The sequence below is a fragment of the Neofelis nebulosa genome, chromosome 18, assembly GCF_028018385.1.
Source record: "Neofelis nebulosa isolate mNeoNeb1 chromosome 18, mNeoNeb1.pri, whole genome shotgun sequence".
Lineage (NCBI taxonomy): Eukaryota > Metazoa > Chordata > Mammalia > Carnivora > Felidae > Neofelis > Neofelis nebulosa.
Genome location: NC_080799.1, coordinates 17,740,159 through 17,759,794, shown reverse-complemented (window position 1 = coordinate 17,759,794; position 19,636 = coordinate 17,740,159). Strand labels below are relative to the sequence as shown.

Below are 19,636 nucleotides of genomic sequence, written 5' to 3'. Positions count from 1 at the left end.
TCCTTCATCAAGGGACCCAACCCCTCCTCATTCAGGAGGCTCTAGGTCTGAATCGGCTTGTCGGAGAATTTGCTGAAGGCAGGGCCTTGCATTTTTGGCATACTCAGCAGAATGCGGGGCAATGTTGGAGACACATTATGGAGCGTCTCCTAACATTTACTTGAAGGGGTTCTCCTACAAATTAGATTGGAGTGTACAAGGTACTTAACACAGTACATGGCGCATCATTAAATGCTCAACAAAGTAGCTACAATACTGTTGCAGTAGGCCAAAGAATAGAGTGAACATAGGCTACTCCTTCAAGATATTTAGCTGAGGGGCGCCTGCCTGGCTCAGTTGGTAGAGTGTGTGACTCTTGATCTTGGGGTTATGAGATATTACTTAGAAATAAAATCTTAGGGGCGCCTGGGTGGCACAGTCGGTTAAGCGTCCGACTTCAGCCAGGTCACGATCTCGCGGTCCGTGAGTTCGAGCCCCGTGTCAGGCTCTGGGCTGATGGCTCGGAGCCTGGAGCCTGTTTCCGATTCTGTGTCTCCCTCTCTCTCTGCCCCTCCCCCGTTCATGCTCTGTCTCTCTCTGTCCCAAAAATAAAAATAAAAAAATGTTGAAAAAGAAATAAAATCTTAAAAAATATTTATCATGTTTAAAGACTGGCATGTGTGTGTTCCAGCAAAGAGAGGGACTCTGAAACCATAAAATTAAGGGGAGAGACGAACAATAGCAAAGTCCCTGAGAGGACAGTAGATGAAATCCAAGGACAGCTTCGTTGGCGATCATGGTGCATAAGGGAGTCCCCTGAGGTGGTTCCTGGAAGCAAGTAAATACTTGTGGTCACACTGGTAAATGTGGGGGCAGTGGGGAGTGGAATGTTAAGAGTTCCCATGTGAAACCTTGTGTTTCACTGGTGAAGGACAGAGGGAAGACTTAAGTAATAAGGAAGGCTCAACTGAAGTTGGAGATCAGGAAAGGCGTCATGCTGGCTTTCAGCAACCCTGCAATTTTTTCTTCTTCACAGCTCGTACATAGACATGAAGGCAGATGGGAGGTAAATCCACACTGGGACTATGAATCCGTTCGCTCTTTGGTTGCAAGTAACAGAAACTCTACCTAAAACAGAAGGGGGAGTTTATTGGAAGGATACTGGGATCTCCCACTGAAAACAGGGCCAGGATCACAGCTGAGACTGAAGTGCTTTAGGGAACCTAGTAAGTTGTCACTCGTCTCGACCCTCCACAGACCACACACTGGAACTTGGCCACCAGTGGCTCCCAAGTCTTGGAGTTACAATCCAGGCCAAAGAAAGTTACAAAATTCCTAGGTAAAGAAAGAGTTGGGTGAGCCTGGAGTCTCCTTCTCTCTCTGCCCCTTTCCTGCTCTCTCAGAAATAGACATTAAAAACAACAACAACAAAACTGTAAAAATTTCTAGTCAGTCAAGGACCTACACTTACATTTTATAAATAGTGATTCCACAAGGAACATAATTCATTTATCAGACATTTTAATGAGACCCAATCTGGTACGACCCCTGTCTTGGGGTAGCTCATCCATTCATCCAAGGAGAAACAGTTACAATGCAACTTGCTAAACACCAGAACAGAGGTAATTACAAACACTGTTCCCCAACTGCTCCCCGACTTTGGGGCTGAGATGAGGAGAGCCGAAGGAACAAGCAATAGGGGTAGGAACATGACCCACTCCAGCCGTTGGAATAGGAGAGAAGTCATGTTTGGAAATTCCAATTTGGTGCAGCTACCCAAGGCAAAGTGGTAGGCCTTGTTCATTTAATGCGCTAAAGCTTTACTGAGCATCTACTCAGGGGTAGGTACCAGGGAGGCATATCAAAGATTAAGACACATTGCTGCTGCTGCTTTGGAGAGCTTATGTGAGGAAGGCAGGCATGAGCACAACTTGATGACTGTTGACTCTACCCTCCTTGAATGGCCTCACTCCATTTTATGAAAAATGTTGGCTGAGGACTCCTGGAAGGTCTGTGCTGATGTCTCCTTATTCTGATGAGAAATCAGGGAAGGGTGAGACCCAGTTCTCAAGGGTTTTCCAGCCACTGGCTGCCTGGAACGAATCCAAATCCACTGGATGAAGTACAAGCTGGTCCCAGTTTTGCCTCTTGCTGCTAGACCATAGCTCCCCTGCTTTGCCTTAAAACCAGTCTTCTCCCAGAGCTCACTTTGCCTATGTCCCAGACCCACTGGAACTAATTTTTCAAACATAGGGTGCAGAAGACTTAGCTTCACAGTATGTGGTTTAAAAACAAACAAAAACCTTAGGTATTTAGGTGCCTGTCACCCAATGAAGCCCCCGTGCAGTGCCACCATCCCCAAAGTCAGTGCAATCTAGAGCCACCGAGACAAGTACAGACCAAGGAGGTGTACTGTGCACACTGTGGTGCCGGCTTTAAAAGGAACATTGAAAACCCAGCACCTGTTTGGAGAGCGAGCATGTGTGTGGGAACTGAAACCCTGTCTTTAAGGAATGATGGACCAAATGATGCTGTTTAACCTGAAAACGTGGGGCAAAAGCAGTCGTGATAGAGTTCTCTGAAATGCTGTCACGCACATGAAGTATTACATATTCTGGGCAAGGCTTATAGGGAAGGAGAATGTGGTCCTGAACAGCCTTCTAAAGATCAGAGCTATCCCACAACGAAATGACCTGCCTTGTGAGGTAGTAAGCTCCCTGTCAAGGGAGGTTTTAAAGCAAGGGTAAAAAAAAAAAAAAAAAAAAAAAAAAAAAACACTTGGCAGGAGTGTCATAAAAAGAGGGCTAGATCAGGTTGGCTTTAACCACGTATGGAAGAAGGGGCAGAGTCTGGGATTCTCCTGACTGTGCAAGAGGACAGGTAACCCCTGTGACAAGAAAGCAAAAGCCAACAGCCTCTAAAACAGACGGGAGAACTCTCAGTCCTGATATCCACACACAGAAATTCTTTCAGGATAGGGTAGCCGGGAAACAACCAAATGATGTCACCTCTCCTAACGGGACCGTCCGTTCTCGACACATCCTGTAAGGCAGCCAGTGTGGTGGAATACACTGAAGTTCAGGTCTCTGCGGCAGGGAACCTGGGTTTTTGCTCTGACTCTGCCCTGTATGACCTGGGGCTCTCCTTCCCTTCTCCGGGCCCCTCCATGCACTGAAATGAACTGCCACTGTCCTTCCCACACTAAAGGGCATCGCCCTTCTGGCTGGCCCCTCCTAGAGCAGATCTAGCGCTACAGTTTTGGGCCCTGGGGCTACACTTGTGGACGGCCAGAGACCACCTCTGGCGGAAGCAACGGCCACACTCCAGGCAGGGGAAGGGCTTCTCCCCGGTGTGCAGGAGCTGGTGCTGGGCCAGGTGGCTCCACTGGGCAAAGCGCTTGGAGCACAGGTCGCAGGCGTAGGGCCGCTCGCCCGAGTGGACGCGCCGGTGACTGGCCAGGAGCGAGGGGTAGGCGAAGCGGCGGCCACAGTCTTCGCACGCGTGCAGCTTCTCCTCGGTGTGCGTGCTGCGGTGAATGGCGAGGGAGCCGCTCCGCCGGAAGGCACGTCCGCAGTCTGGGCAGGGGTACGGCTTCTCCCCCGTGTGCAAGAGCTGGTGCTGGAGCAGGGTGCTGCGCTGGGAGAAGCGGGCCTCACAGTGCTCGCAGGCGTAGGGACGCTCCCCGGAGTGTACCCGCCGGTGGCTGACCAGGCGGGAGGAGGAGGAGAAGCGCCGCTCACAGTCCGGACACGGGTAGGGCTTCTCGCCGGTGTGGATGCGCTGGTGGATGACGAGGGCGGTGCGCTGACGGAAGCGGCGGTTGCACTCCAGGCAGGTGTAGGGCTTCTCCCCCGTGTGTGTGCGCTGGTGGATGGCCAGCAGCGAGGGATAGGCAAAGCGACGCCCGCAGCTAGGGCACTGGTGGGGCTTTTCACCCGTATGCGTGGTCCGGTGATTGGCCAGTGACCGGCTCCTGCGGAAGCAGCGGCCACAGTCAGGGCAGTGGTAGGGCTTCTCGCCTGTGTGGATAACCTGGTGCTGCGAGAGGTTCTTGCGCTGGGAGAAACGTTTGCCACACTGGTCGCAAACATAGGGACACTCACCAGAGTGTGCCCGCCGGTGACTGACCAGCAGGGAGGGGTAGGAGAACCGGCGCCCGCAGTCTGGGCAAGGGTAAGGCTTCTTCAGATTCTGGGCACACTTGTGGCTCTCCAGGGCCAGGTGATCAGGGAAGGTGCAACCACAGTCCGGGCAGATGGGGCCCCCCGACGTCTGCCTGGGGATCAGTCGGGGTTTGCTGGGCCTCCGCCCTCGCTTCCCCTTTCGGGGTGCCTCCTTAGGTGGGAATACTTCCTTGTCTCCATTCTTCTTTCTGGTTCTGGTTTCTACAGGAACACAGGGAGAAATTAATTTAACATATACTGGGCCCCCACCCTTGCCTAAGACAGTGTTACAGGTTGGAACACAAACAGACTCAGCCCCTCTTCAAGGAGTGTTAGTGCCACAGACAATCTGTGTCAGTGCCACGGTGACGTACTACTATAGAAATAGAGGAGATTCCAGGAGTCCCTAACTCAATTTGGAGAAGTCAGAAAAGGTTTCTTGGAGATTATGCAGATTTTACAAATTAAAAGTTTTTGAACAGGTTAAGTGTAAGGCAAGGAAGCAGAAACAAATGAGCTATGAGCTGGCTATAGGCTATGAGCTATAATGGCTATGAGCTATAATGGCTATGAGCTCTAGGTTCTAAGGCCGTCTAAGCCAATGGGTCTCAAATTTTATTGTGATCAGAAGCATCTGGATAACTTATTGAGACAATTTTGGATTCAGCAGGTCTGGGATGGGGCCCAAGAATCTGTATTTCTTTTTTTTTTTTTTTTTAATTTTTTTTTTTTTCAACATTTTTTATTTATTTTTGGGACAGAGAGAGACAGAGCATGAACGGGGGAGGGGCAGAGAGAGAGGGAGACACAGAATCGGAAACAAAGAATCTGTATTTCTAATTCTTTCCTGACTGATGCTGCTGTTGGTCTGAGGACCATACTCCGAGAACCACTGCTGTATAGGGCCTTGAACTATATTTTATCCAGTGGTTCTCAAATCTAAACGTACATGCCAACTGACTGGGGCCGTTACAAACGGCCTAGACATCCATAAGAGTAAGTCAATAGTTCTGGGTCCAGGAAATCTGTGTATTTTTTTTTTACCAAGTTCCCCAAGTGACTTGATATAACTGACAGCCATTTGCCAACCTGTCGTGGCAAAAACGGACACGTTTTTTTAAAATAAAAAAAAATTTTTAATGTTTATTTTTAAGGGGGGGGGGCACGCAGGTAGGGACAGAGAAGAGAGGGAGACACAGAATCCGAAGCAGGCTCCAGGCTCTGAGCTGTCAGCACAGAGCCCGATGCAGGGCCCGAACTCATGGACCTCAAGATCATGACCTGAGCCGAAGTCAGAAGCTCAACCGACTGAGCCACCCAGATGCCCCGCAAACTAACAGGTTTTAAGTAAGGAAGTATCATGGTCAGATCTGAATCTTGGAAAGATAGCACTGGTCTCAGAGAATCTGGCACCAAAACTCCAGCTCCGACAGTTACATCCGTCCCTGTGGGTGGATCTGGGGTCCTTCTACCTGAATGGCATCAATCAGAGCCTTGCTTGATCCTGAGAAGAGTACAGATTCCTGCACTGATCAGCAGTCACCCCGCCAAAAGGGCAGAGAGAGGGCCCTACATCCCAGGCAGCTGTTCCCTATGAGATCCGTTCAACCAAAATCCGGAAAGCTCAGAAAGGTACCAGGTGCCTCAGGGCCCAATTCAAAGCTAGCTGAGGACAGGGATCCTGGGAAGGACACCGGAGTGTAACTCCTTTGAAAAGCTCACTGGTTTATTCACACAATAGAGAACTGCAGACCATTAGTTTGCAAACTGATGGGTAAACCATTGTATGGTGGACCCACCCAACACCATCAGAGAGACAAGACCCTGAAGTTATGAAAACCAACACAGTAAGTAAGTAAAGCACTACAGGACCGGCCAGAGGAACCCCTGGCTACCAAAACTTGAAACTGAGTCATTAGAGGCCGCAGGCCCTCCACAGGCATTTTTCACTCACTTCTTTGGACTGCTACCCCCCGTGGGCACTCCTGCGGATCCAGAGCAGCCGGTTCCCAATCATCAGTATTTCGTTCCAACCAGGAGATGAGGGCTGGTTTGGGACCTGCGCACCCTGGGGAAGGAGAACCAGTCAGACGCCCAGCTCCTAGATAACGCTGGGTAAATACCTACCCGGTGTCATCTCCTGCCAAGACCCTGTCCTCCTCCCCTGACACAACCTGGTCGCAGGCCAGGTCCCTGGACACTCTGCCGTCCCCCCAACCCCCGCCCCTAAGCTCCTCCATCCCTTCGGGCCCCGCGGAAGCGAATTGGGCCGGGCCTCACCGAGCGCGCCCAGGTGGCCGTAGGTCTCCCGCATCACGTCCCGGTACAGGGCCCTCTGCGCGGGGCGCAGACACCCCCACTCCTCCGTGGAGAAGTACACGGCCACGTCTGCGAACTTCACCGCCCTCGGCCTCCTTCCCCTTCTCCGGCCGGGTCTGGCCTCTCCTGGTCCCCGCGCACAGAGCGGAGCCGAAGGTGGCGCCATTGGACCCCAGAAGCCGGCGCCACGGCCTTCCCCGTCTCGGCCTGGACCCCTGGCGGACCCGGAGATTTGGGAGCCCCCGCCGGACCGGGGCTGAGCGTGCCTGGGGAGGCCCGGAGGGAATCGGAATCGGCCGCCTTGCGGGGCTAACGGAAACCTTTCGCTGTTATTCAGGAAACTCCTGCCCGAACTTGGGTGAAAGGCACCGGAAGATGCCTTCGGGGAAGATGGCGGCGCTGCTCCCGCACCGCCTTAGCCTGGAACACAGGCAGCTTCCAGCTATCGATTTTATTGACCGGAGCGCCATGCCGGCTTCCTAACCTCTTTGCCCTCAAGTGTGATGGCGCTGCGATTGGGCTTCACGCCCTTTTTCCCCCCATTACACGCGCTCATTGGGCGGCGGCCGAAGATCGAGCTTCCTGATTGGGTGCTGTCGAAAGCGGCCTGTTTAAACGAAGCCAACGGAAGCGTAAGGGCAGGAAGCCGACCCTTCAAGCCGGGTGCCTCTGGCCGGTTCTGAGTCCGGCCGCTGTGAGCTAGCCTGGCGTCGCTGACGGGCCCCTATTCTCTGGCACGCGCTGCCTCGCGGAGGGAGGGAAAGATTTGAGTGACGGAGCCACTCCGGCCAGCCCGGGGCTGAGATTACCCCGGGTGACCTTCTCAGAGAATTGGATAACTTCCTTGTTGCCTTTTGGGGAGGGAAATTAACGTTGGCGTTTCCTGCGCGCAGGCACCATTCCCCTCTAATAAGAGGGGATCTTATTTATTCTTTGTTACTATTATGTGACAATAGTACAATAGTCGTTGGTGGTCACCATCCAGTTCTACCGATGAGGAAAATCTCAGAGGGATGCTGCTAATAAGGAAAACCAACAGAGATTTAAATCCAGGGCCGACCGGGTCTTCATTCATACCGCAGAACACGACCCCCTGCCCCGCACTATGCGAATTCGCTCGTCAACTCAACAATCAGAGCTCCTGGCCTGTTTCCAGGTTCAGTCTTATGCACATCTCCGTTCCTTATTTTTACATGACATTTGTTCAGTGTACAAAGCGTAGTGCTAGGCAGTTTGGAAATAAGTCATGAACCATGCTCTGAATGAAGATTGTAGTTGAGTGAGGCATATAAATTTACAAATTAACAGAGTGCAGCAAGCATGTATGTGAAAGGCATAGGAAAATTGCTGATGTAACCAGTCGGCTCCCACTCCATCAGTCCCGACTTCTGTCTAAGTGTTGTTGTTCAGGGTTTCACCAACTCAGGGTCATCTCCCAGGCGATCTAGGGGGCAGAGAATATGCCATTTGCTACATACCTCAACTGGTGACATACACATCTCTCTCTCCAACCCATTGATCAATTTGTTAAAGCACCTTTTATGGATAAAACGCTATCCCAGAACTGACCAGGAGTGAAGACAACATTTCAGGAATTCACAAGATAACCTTGTGAGGTAGTAAGGCTTTCTGAGGAAGATGACTTTTGAACAGAGGAGGTAGGGAAAAACAAAACACACCAACAACAAAATGACAGTAAACACTGAGTTCTACTCTGTCCCCAGCATAGTGACTGTTTATTGAACAAACTACTGGGGGAGCAAGTGGAATGTCAAGATTGCCAAAATGAATAAGACAGAATGCCTGCTCTGAATGACTTTCCAGATTGATGCATCAAGTGGGAAATGAGTTTGGTCTATGAATGGGCAGGATTCAGAGAGGGCAGCAGTGCTCAATGTATATTTGTTGAGTAAACAGCTGAATTCCATGACCATAAACATCTCTGATACAAAGCCAGGAATTCGGGAAAGTTCTGAGTGTGAAGGGAATGAGGACATTTTCTGATGCAGTACCAGATACTGTTAGGGTGAAACAAGGATTGAGGGCCCCTGGGTGGCTCAGTCTTGTAAGTGTCCAATTTTTGGTTTCAACTCAGGTCGTGATCTTAGGGTTTGTGAGTTCAAGCCCCCCGTCAGGCTCTGTGCTGACAGCGCGGAGCCTGCTTGAGATCCTCTCTCTCTCTCTCTCTCTCTCTCTCTCTCTCTCTCTCTCTCTCTCTCCCTCTCTTTCTCTCTCTTCCCCTCCCCTGCTTGCACTCTCTCCCTCTCTCTCAAAAATAAATAAACATAAATAAAATAAAAACCCTGAAGGATTGAAAGGATAGGTTGACACCAGATATTGGATGGTTTCATCCTGCACACCGGGGAGCTCTACACTGGTCTAAAGAAGTGAATTACCTTCTGTTAATATTTTAAGAGAATTACTCTGATAGTGTGCAGGGCAAACTGATAGCTTTGTGCCTACACATAGTTCAGTTTGGAGAAATCAGAAGGTAAACGTGGGCTGCTGAGGGAATAAAAGGGCAAACAGACAGTAAACTATTTCATTGGGAAGACAATGAGTAAACAGAGAAGGTTGGGAAGGAATCAGACTACCTCTGTGGATATTTTGCCTAAATGGTAATGATGCACTGTCAATGATGCTGACATTGACTAGGAAAGAAGATGGTTAAATACTGAGGAGAAAGAGTGTTAAGCCCTCTTCCCACATACAGGAGATGGCAAGACAGGCTCAGCCTCGCCCTTTTGGCCCTGGGCTGGAAAGGCCCCATTTGGCCTGGCTTGCCAAAGATGATCTTGGCCAAGGTGATCTTGGTGGGAGCCACTAAGGCAGAGCCTAGGAATCAGGCAGAGTCAGGTGCTCTTACCTATAGGGAAACATTTCGGAGAGAGATGCACCTAGGACTTCATGTGAAAGCAGAGGCCCTTGCTCCCTTCTGTATAAATTCCTGGATTCACACTGGGCACAGGGACACGCGGGGCTCCTCCTGCAGAATGTCCACTGTAGAGAAGGATGGAGAAGATCCAGGGAGTCTACACACCAAGAGGCCACCAAAGGCTCCCTGTTTGGGGTAAAGGGAAATGGTGTTGAAAGCCAGCTAAGTCCCAGGTGCCACCTCGTAGGCACATCGAGATAGATAACCACAGTGGAAATTCACCTTCCAGAGTCCTTATGAGGATGGTTAGCAGACAGTTGAGCAAGCAGACTGCCTGTTAGTAAAGGCGGGGATGAGATTTGAAGCTGGAGAATGTCCTCTGACTTGCACTGGCAGCTCTAAACTGGGTGAAAGGCTCTGAGCGTCATTTCTCCTTGTTTCATGCTCAGTGAGAGGAAAGCATCAGGCAGTGCAACCTTCGATTTGCCTAAAATGTCATTGCGCCATAAACCCAGACTCCAGCAAGCAGTGTTAGTCCTGGGACAAAGTCATGGGTAATGATGGAATCTTCCCTTTCCCTAACAGATTCTTGCAGTCCAGTTCCAACCTGTCCATTTCTGGGTGACGTAACTCGCTGGTACATTTCCCATTACCTCTATATCCTGCTCTCTGAAGGAGGACTCCAAGGCACCTATGGACTTTGTCACTTTGTACACCTCCCCCTTTTTTCCTTTCTCTCTTGCCTCTACACGCTCTGAGTGGTGAACGCTTGACGGGAAACAATGTCTTCCATCATAAACCCCTTTGCAGCACTTGACCCCAGTCACCCACACTCCTGGAATGTATCTAATAGTGGACATGAACTGAGGGGTCTTGATCCCCAAGGGAGGAGGCTGGCTCAGGGCTCCCACACCTTGGCCCTTCCGTGTATCCCTGATGGATTCCATGGTGGGCTTTCTGGGCGTGCTTCCTCTTGGAGCTTTTCCCACATTCAGTGCAGGGAAAGGGCCTCTCATGAGAGTGGATGTGCCTGTGGCTGAGCAGGAGGGAGGAGTGCAGGAAGCAGATGCCACACTCTGGGCAGGGGGAAGGTTTCCCCGGGTGTGCGTGGGCATCTGTGAACGGCCAAAGGACCGAACGGCCAAAGAACACCGCCTTACAGCCACAGCACCAGAGGGCTTCTTTCCCGTGTGGATAAGCTGGTGCTGGAGCAAATTTTTTTGGTGAGCAAAAGTGAGTACCACACTATAGACCACGGTATAGCAGTGTTTACTCAAGTGCATGAGCAGGTGGCTGGCCGGGAGGCGGGTATGCAAAGTCTCACCCCCAGTCTGCCCACATGTCTGCACTTATGGGCACCCAGGGCGCTTCCCCGGGTGGAGGCGGCGCGGTGCAGTCAGGACGCGGGTGTGCCCTATGTGGAGCAGCTGGTGCTAGATCAGGTGGGCCCTCCGGGAAACGGGGACACCACAGGAGCCACACACACGGGGACAGTCACCGGAGTGGTCTGTCCGTGTCTAACAGTGAGGGGTGGCAAAGAGCTGCCCACAGTCCAGACTTGCATAAAGTTTCTTCCTTCTGTAGGTGGCCAGGGCCCTACTTTTTCAAAGGCAGCAGCCACACAGCAGGGGGGTGGGGGTGGGGTGGGGAGACGACTGTCTCACCTGTGGACGGGCAGATGGTGGGGCAGGTTCTTGCACTGAGAGAGCAGCATCCACACTGTCACAGGGAAGGCTGCCAGCACAGTAGGCCTGCTGGTGTCTGGCCAGGAGGAAGAGGACAGCCAAGACTCGGGTAGGGTTTCTTCGGAGCCAAACAGCACTGTTGTCCCATAGTTCAGGAGCCCTGAGGTGATATCTGGCCATACCCCCTGATTCAGGGCCCCTGGTTCTTCAAAGGACTCCTGCCATGCTGCCTAACCAGGCAGCCTCTCTCACACAGGCTCCTTAAGCTTCTTCACCTCCATTTCCCCCTTCTTTTCTTTACTCTTGCTCTCTGCAGAGACAAGAGAATCGGAACTAAAGATTGTGGGGTGCTCTGAATCGCCACTGGTGGGGCAGCACTGGAGACAGAGTGCCTGTTCGTTCAGGGCAGGAGGATCTAAGTGTGAATCCCCGCCCCACCCCCCATCCCTCCACAGCGATCCCCCACCTGCCCCAGGCAGAAGTTTCTAGTTTTCAGAAAAAGTACCATGCCTTCTCACTCCAGGCTTCCAGAACCATAGAGGGTTCCCATAAGGAAGGGCTGAATTCTTTTCAGAGGTAAGCCGGCACCTCTCCCTAGTGAAAGACCTTAAATACAGACATGTCAGTGGAAACGTTCCTCAAAAAACAGACCTCAGTGCCGTCTGAGCACACAAAAACACCTGTTTGCATCCTCAATGAAAGGTGGCAAGGCTTTAAATTCTATAGAGGGCTCTAGGCAGCTTCAAAAGGCAGGATATGCCCTGAGAAACAAGGCCAGGCCAAGAAACCGAAGTGAATGTCTGGTCTCCTTCCAAGGCCAGTCAGAAATACATCATGCATGTTCTCTAGGCTTAAGTTAATTAAAATGAAAATTTTACTTCCTCAGGTACACTAGCCACATTTCAAGTGCTAAATAGACACATGTGGCTGGTGGCTTTTGTGTTGGTCACCACAGATACAGAACATTCCCATGACTGAAGAAAGCTCTGTTGGAAGCAATACTCTTAAACACTCAGCAGAAATAAGGCGAAAGAACCTAAATCCCCAACTGTTGTCTCGCCCCAACCCCCAACTGGAACCAACAGGACCAGCTACCCTTGAACACAAGGAAGCCTCCGGGTCTGGGAAAGAGAACTTTAGAAGAGAAAGTTCATCGGATTCTTATGAATTGGGGTCTTTGGGTGCGGTGTAGCTGTGGCTGCCGGCAGAAAGAGCCTACCCTGGCTCCCTCCCAAGAGAGGTTGACTTCCAGCTCAGCCCCCACTTTCCTCGCCTATCCCAGATCCTGAGTGCCTTGCCCCCTCCTTCTTGGACTCCGAGCTCCACGCCTCCTACTTTCATCTCCAGGAAATGAGGGCGGGTTTGAGGTCTGCGAATCCCAGGGGAGAAGAGGCTGACAGAGGACTGGGTGAGAGGATGAAGCCTAAAGAGTGGGCTTCCTCTGCAGGGGCAGTTACAGCCTCCTGAATCCTACCGGAAAAGACCCTCCCCAACAACAGACACTCAGACGCGTCCGGACCGAAGCCGACTAGTACCCCTTTTCGCTAAAAGGGGGACAAGGGGAGGGCTGGGACTTTCCGATCGCGCCCAGGTAGGCAGTCCTGGGTCACCTGCATCACTTCCCTGAAGACAGCCCAGTGCACCGCACCAGAGCCTTGAAGCCTTCGCCCTCAACGATAATGGCGCCACTGGACTTCACGCCCTTCTCCCTCCCATGCACAGTCATTGGATGGCGCGGGGCGGGAAGCAACGAGCCGGCGTTCTGATTGGGTCTCAGAGAATCACTCCGTTGGAGGGAAGCCGGCTGCAGCATGCGAGCCGGCCTTCTCCCTGGAGCCACAACGACCCCGGGGATCGCGCTGGTTGAACACCTGCCTGGCGCCGTCGTAGGCCGCGCGTGCGAAGGGACGGCGGGCCCACAGCACCGCTCCTCCTCCCCGCCCCCCACACCCTGGCCGGCTGGGCCTCGGACCAGAGCGCTGTCTGCGGCTGGGGCTCCCTGCCTCCTTTGCACCCAGATATGAATGACGTTCAAACGTGCATTGGCGCCTCCTGCGTGGAACACAGCTCCAGGAGCCCGGTACAGAGCAGGGAGCTAAACAAAGCCTCCTCGGCCATGGAGGTTACATTGCTGTCTACAGCCTTCCAGATTCTCGAGTCTTCACCGGGCTTGACCCACGATGTAGTCCTTGAGCCCCCGCAGCTCTTCCTGTCTGATGTGATTAAACGTGGCATCTCCAAACATAATTCTGGGGACTGGAAAGAGGTGGCTCTAAGGGTGATTGCTCTCAGTGGTACTTACAACCCCGTGAGAGGGACACATAATATGTAAGCAAAGGCATGGGTGCCTAAGCCAGTGTGGTAGTTCTAACACACTCCAGGGAATTATGAGACAGACTCTCACTTCTGAGTTGAGCACAGAGAAAATAAGCATTGAATCACTTGGGGGAAAAACAAAGGCATTAATAGTTTATAACTTGCTGAAATATAGAAAAGAGCTACAAGGGGCGCCTGGATGGCTCAGTCGGTTAAGCGTCTGCCTTAGGCTCAGGTCATGATCTCCCAGCTGGTGAATTCAAGCCTGTGGTAGGGCTCTGTGCTGACAGCTCAGAGCAGGGAGCCTGCCTCAGATTTTGTATCTCCCTCTCTCTCTACTCCTCCCCAACTGGAGCCCTGTATCTCTCTCAAAAAATAAAATAAACATTTAAAAAAACATTTTTTTTAAAGCTACAAAAATCACATTGAAAGAGTTGTTTTCAGCAGGGATGATTAGACAATATTCAAACAGCTCTACCTGCAAAGCTTGGGAGGATATACACAGCAAAAAGTATTGTACTAGACAGTTTTGACTGAATATATGTTATTTAATCCTCACAACCACCTTGGGGGCCGGATTCATGTACTTATTTTATAGAAAGATGTTGATGACGCGAGATGCACCAAGGTTGAACATGGGATAAACTGGCTCAAAGCCTATGATCCTCCTCTTTCATTTTGGCTTCTGGTCCAAATTAAGATTTGAACTCCTGAGCTCTAGAGTTAGGGAAAACTGGGAGCTGAAATCTCAGAGGTCAGCAGTTGGTGCTGGCAGTGGATTGGAGGAGACTCATGCTTTTCCTGGATGGTGCTTCCCTCTGGATGTCCTCCTTCTCAGCTCCAGGTCACTCACAGACTCTAGATGTGGCTCAGCCCCCACCATCTCCTTTTTGATTGATTCCCTTTTCCTCCCCTCTCCTACCCCTCCTATGCCCTCTGTGCACCTCCTTCCCAACACTTGATCAGGGAGAATCTTAAAACGCTTGTTCACACTGCTGAACTCAGACACTCGCACTACTGAAACATATCAGGAAAATGCCGGAAGTGTACTGACGGTTCCTGACCCTCAGGGACAGAAGCTCGGGCTGGAGGTTGTAACAGAGGTCCGGCCCCCCTCTGACTTGTCCTGCGTGTGCGATGGATCCATTGGTGGGCTTCCAGGGCACTCTTTCGTTTAAAGGTTTTCCCACACTGGGAACAGGGGAAGGGCCTCTCAACAGAATGGACACGCCTGTGACTGTTGAGGACACACGAAGAGGTAAATTGGTGCCCACACTCAGGGCAGGAGTAGGGCTTCTCCCCTGTATGTGTGCGCCTATGGATAGCCAGAGAGCCACTCTGCCGGAAGCAGCGGCCACAATCAGGGCACTCATAGGGCTTTTCGCCTGTGTGAATGAGCTGATGCTGAAGCAGGTTATTTTGCTGGGCAAAACGGGCACCGCAATGGGCACAAGGGTAGGGGCGCTCACCAGAGTGGACCCGCTGGTGATTGGTCAGGAGGGAGGGGTAGGCAAAGCCCCGACCACAGTCAGAACAGATATGGGGCTTCTTCCTCGTGTGGGTGCGCTGGTGGATAGCCAAGAGCGAAGGGTGTGTAAAGTGGCGCCCACACTCGGTACACACATATGGCTTCTCCCCACCATGTCTGTGTCTGTGGATGGCCAGGGCCCCCGTCTGGCGGAAGCAGCGGCCACAATCCGGACATGAATAAGGCTTGTCCCCTGTATGAAGCAGCTGGTGCTGGACCAGGTGAGCCCTCTGGGAGAACTGAACCCCACAAGGCCCACAGACATATGGACGGTCTCCAGAGTGGATTCGCCGATGTCTGACCAGCATCGAGGGGTAGGCAAAGAGCCTCCCACAGTCTGGGCAGGAGAAGGGCTTCTCCCCTGTATGTATGCGCATATGAACAGCCAGATTGCCTCTTTGGCGGAAGCAGCGTCCACACTGGTCACAGGGAAAGGGCCGCTCCCCAGAGTGGACCCGCTGGTGGCTGGCTAGGAGGGAGGGGTAGCTGAAAGAACGGCTGCATTCCAGGCAGGGGTAGGGCCTCTTGGGAGTCTCGGTGCACTGGTGTCCCGTGTCAGAGGAGACCTGAGGCAATGAATGGCTGCAGTCTCTAAAACCAGGAACCAGCCTGGCCTTCATCAGTGGCCCGTTCTTCACAGGGGGGTCCTCAAGCTCCTTGGCCCTGATTCTGCTGCTTGGTTCATTCTTTTTCTTGTTTTCTAAAGAGATGAGAGAATTGAAACCAAAGAGTTGAGTGCCTGCATGCCCCCACCTGTGTTTTCTCTCACCATGGGGAGATGTAGGTGAAGGGAGCAGCAGTCTGTTTCTCTGGTGTATTCCCTGTTTCAGAGCCCCTGGGTTCATCTACGGCAGCAGCTCCCCACTCCATGGCCTCCCCGCCCCCCCATTTAGGGCTTGGAAAATTACAGTTTTGTCAGAAGGTGAGGGACAGTACTGCCTGTCAAAAATAAGGAATCACCTGCCACATTAAAGCCCCTAAAAGTAGGCATTTCAGTAGGGACAGAGATTTCTCAAGGCACTGGAATGGACCACAGGTCAGTGTATACAAAAACAGCAGTCACAGGGGCTCTGGGTGGCTCAGTCGGTTAAGCCTCCAACTCTTGATTTCCACTCAGGTCATGATGTCGAGGTTCATGAGTTTGAGCCCCACAGCAGGCTCTGTGCTGGCAATGTGGAGCCTGCTTGGAATTTTCACTATTCCTCTCTCTCTGCCCCTCCCCTGCTTGTGCTCTGTATCTCAAAATAAATAATAAATACACGTACACACACACACACACACTCTCTCTCTCTCTCTCTCTCTCACACACACACACACACACACACACACACACACACACAGCAGTCACCACCTGGGCCAAAACTACCAATTTCACTAAGTGAACTTCTGGCCCCTTTCTGAGGCATGCAAATGCTCTGGGCACATAGAGAAGGAAGGCTCAATAAATTCTATCCCCCCACCTTCTCTTCCCCCCTACCCAGCTATCCTTGATGTAAGGAAGGCACCAGGTCTGATAAAGGGAAATTTGGAAGTGAAGGTTCAGAAGATCCTCACTAACTGGGCTGTGTGTTGGAAGGAGACTGCCAGGGGAAAGTTCCTGCCCAGGACTCGCTCCCAAGAGAGGGTGACTTCCAGCTCAGCCCCACTTTCCTCACCTATCCCATATCCTGGGTGCCTCGCCCTGTCCTCGGGATCCTCGGCCTCCGGGCTCCACGCCTCCTTCTTTCTCTCCATCCAGGAGATGAGGGCGGGCTTGGGGCCTGCGAATCCTAGGGGAGAAGAGGCCAACAGCGGACAGGGTGAGGATGGAGCCCAGCCAAGGCGGGGGACACAGCCTCCGGACCCTAGCGGAGAAGACCCTCCTTAACAACAGACACTTGGACGCGTCCGCACCAGAAGTCTAAAAATCCCCGTGTCACAAAAAGGGAGAGAAGGGGGCGGGCCGGGCCTCACCGAGCGCGCCCAGGTGGCCGTAGGTTTCCCGCATCACGTCCCGGTACAGGGCCCTCTGGGCTGGCCGCAGACAGCCCCACTCCTCCGAAGAGAAGTACACGGCTACGTCTGCGAAGCTCAAGGCGCCCGGCTTCCCTCGCTCTGGGTGGGCCTCCCCCTGCTCGCCGGCGAGGCGCGGGGCCCCGGGCGGCGCCATGGGTCCAGCACCGTTCCGCCGTTCCGCCGTTCGCCGGCGGGCCCGGGGTTCTGGACGCCGCGGGACCAAACCTGGTCGGTCCTCGGGCCTAGGGCACCGCCGAGGAAGCCCGAAGGGCTGGGTCCCAGCCTGTCGTGGGACCAGCGCAAAAACCCTAAGGTGTTATTCTTACAGGTCCTACATGGACCCGGATTAGAGCATCGGAGGATGCCTTCAGCCACAGTGGAAGCGCGCAAGAAGCTCGCTCACCCACTCCCCCACCGCAGGGGCGCTAGAAACCCTTTGCCCTCAAGAATAATGGCGTCGCTGGGCTTCACGCCCTTCTCCCTCCCGTGCACAGTCATTGGGTGGCGCGGGGCCGGAAGCAACGAGCCGGCGTTCTGATTGGGTCTCAGAGAATCACTCCGTTGGAGGAAAGCCGGTTGCAGCATGCGAGCCGGCCTTCTCCCTGGAGCCACAACTCTCCAGGACTCGCACTGGTTGAGCACCTGCCCGGCGCCGTCGTAGGCCGCGCGTGCGAAGGGACGGCGGGCCCACAGCACCGCTCCTCCTCCCCGCCCCCCACACCCTGGCCGGCTGGGCCTCGGACCAGAGCCCTGTCTGCGGCTGGGGCTCCCTGCCTCCTTTGCACCTAGATATGAACGACGTTCAAACGTGCATTGGCGCCTCCTGCGTGGAGCACAGCTCCAGGAGCCCGGTACAGAGCAGGGAGCTAAACAAAGCCTCCTCGGCCATGGAGGTTACATTGCTGTCTACAGCCTTCCAGATTCTCGAGTCTTCGCCGGGCTTGACCCACGATATAGTCCTTGAGCCCCCGCAGCTCTTCCTGTCTGATGTGATTAAACGTGGCATCTCCAAACATAATGCTGGGGACTGGAAAGAGGTGGCTCTAGGGGTGCTTGCGCTCAGCGGTGCTTACAACCTTGTGAGGGAGACACACACATACACAAAGGTCTGGGCGCCTCTAGAGGCGGAAAAGCCTCAGATCGGAGCCAGCAGTCCCGAGGTAGTAAAGACATCATAATACATTGAAGACTTCACTCCCAGCTTAGTATGTCTTCTATATGCATTTGAGAGCAGGGCAGTAGGCCTCTTGCATATTTCACCTCAGGTGACACCCATTTTCCAACGTATTTGCGTGTGAAGATTTATACGGGATTTACTATGAGAAAGCCACAGTGGTAGCCCTGATACACTCCAGGGAATCATAAGACACTCTCTCACCTGAGTTGAGCACAGAAAAAAAGAGATATTGTGAATGAATTAGGAAGAAGAAAGGAAGAAAAAAGGCAAATAGCTCCCAATTGTCTAAAACCTGGAGAACTAGAGAAATTATATTAAAAGCAGTTGTTTAAAACAGGGATGATTAGAGAAAACTGTTCAATATTAAAAAAAAAAAAGTTGGGGCGCCTGGGTGGCGCAGTCGGTTAAGCGTCCGACTTCAGCCAGGTCACGATCTCGCGGTCTGTGAGTTCGAGCCCCGCATCAGGCTCTGGGCTGATGGCTCGGAGCCTGGAGCCTGTTTCCGATTCTGTGTCTCCCTCTCTCTCTGCCCCTCCCCCGTTCATGCTCTGTCTCTCTCTGTCCCAAAAATAAATAAAAAACGTTGAAAAAAAAAATTAAAAAAAAAAAAAAAAGCTGTGTTCTCAAAACCATTAGGATGCCTACTATAAAAAAAAAAAGAAGAAAAGAAAAGAACAAGTGTTGGTGAGGATGTGGAGTAATTGGGATCCTATGCACTGTCGGTGGAAATGTAAAATGGTGCAGCCCCTATGGAAAACTGTATGATGGGTTTTAAAGAAATTAAAAATAGTTTTTCCACTTTGGGTATATACCCCCAAGAATTCAAAGCATGGCCTTGAAGAGACATTTGTATACACATGTTTATAGCAGTATTATTCACAATAGTTAAGAGATGGAAGTAACCCAAGTGTCTGTTGATTGATGAATGGATAAACAAAATATGGTGGATACATGCAATGGAATATTATCCAGCTTAAAAAGGAAGGAAATTCTGATACATGCTACAACTTGGATTAAACTTGAGGACATTATATTAAGTGAAATAAGCCAGTCACAAAAAGATACTGAATGATTCCATTTATATGAGGTATCTAAAGCAGTCAAAGTCATAGAAGCAGAGGTGGGGTTGTGGTTGAGTGATTGCCACTGGCTGAGGAGAGAGGGATAGCAGGAGTTGTTTAATGAGTATAGAGTTTCAGTTTTGCAAGATGAGAAAGGTCTGGAGATTGGTTGCCCAACAATGCGAGTGTACACTTAAAAAAATGGTTAAGGTGGTAAATTTTATGCAGTGTGTATTTTACCACAAATAAAACCAAAAATACTTGACCAAATATACAAGCAGACCAAACCCAGCAACATATAAAAAAAAAGTATATACTATGATTGGACAGGATTAACCCAGGAATGTAAAGTTGGTTTAATATCTGAAAAGCAATTAATACATCATATATCAGTAAAAAGACAAAAACCACATGATCATCTCAACAGAAGTGCAAAAAGCACTTGATAAAATCCAACACCCCTTCATGATAAAAACACTCAAAAACTAAAAATAAAAGGGAATGTCCTCAACCTGTTGACTGAATACTTTCCTCATAA

The 19,636-nt window shown here is 51.7% G+C and overlaps 2 protein-coding genes across 3 annotated transcripts; both read right to left on the bottom strand.

Annotated features, from left to right (window-relative positions):
• Nucleotides 1-1,483: 1,483 nt before the first annotated feature.
• Nucleotides 1,484-7,184, bottom strand: LOC131501721 (zinc finger protein 689). 2 transcript variants are annotated; one of them, XM_058712145.1, is made up of 3 exons: nt 6,423-7,177; nt 6,097-6,210; nt 1,484-4,364 (listed from the first exon to the last, which is right to left on the bottom strand). In XM_058712145.1, the coding sequence occupies exons 1-3, from the start codon at nt 6,625-6,627 to the stop codon at nt 3,181-3,183; spliced, it is 1,503 nt and encodes a 500-aa protein (XP_058568128.1). In that variant the 5' UTR covers nt 6,628-7,177; the 3' UTR covers nt 1,484-3,180. The 2 variants fall into 2 exon arrangements, with proteins under 2 accessions (XP_058568128.1, XP_058568129.1); XM_058712146.1 differs by lacking the exon at nt 6,097-6,210 and having other exon boundaries at nt 6,423-7,184.
• Nucleotides 7,185-9,613: 2,429 nt separating this feature from the next.
• LOC131501720 (zinc finger protein OZF-like) lies at nt 9,614-17,440 on the bottom strand. Its single transcript, XM_058712144.1, has 4 exons — nt 16,819-17,440; nt 16,521-16,634; nt 12,557-15,565; nt 9,614-11,331 (listed from the first exon to the last, which is right to left on the bottom strand). The coding sequence occupies exons 1-3, from the start codon at nt 17,012-17,014 to the stop codon at nt 14,352-14,354; spliced, it is 1,524 nt and encodes a 507-aa protein (XP_058568127.1). The 5' UTR covers nt 17,015-17,440; the 3' UTR covers nt 9,614-11,331; nt 12,557-14,351.
• Between the last annotated feature and the right edge of the window lie 2,196 nt (nt 17,441-19,636).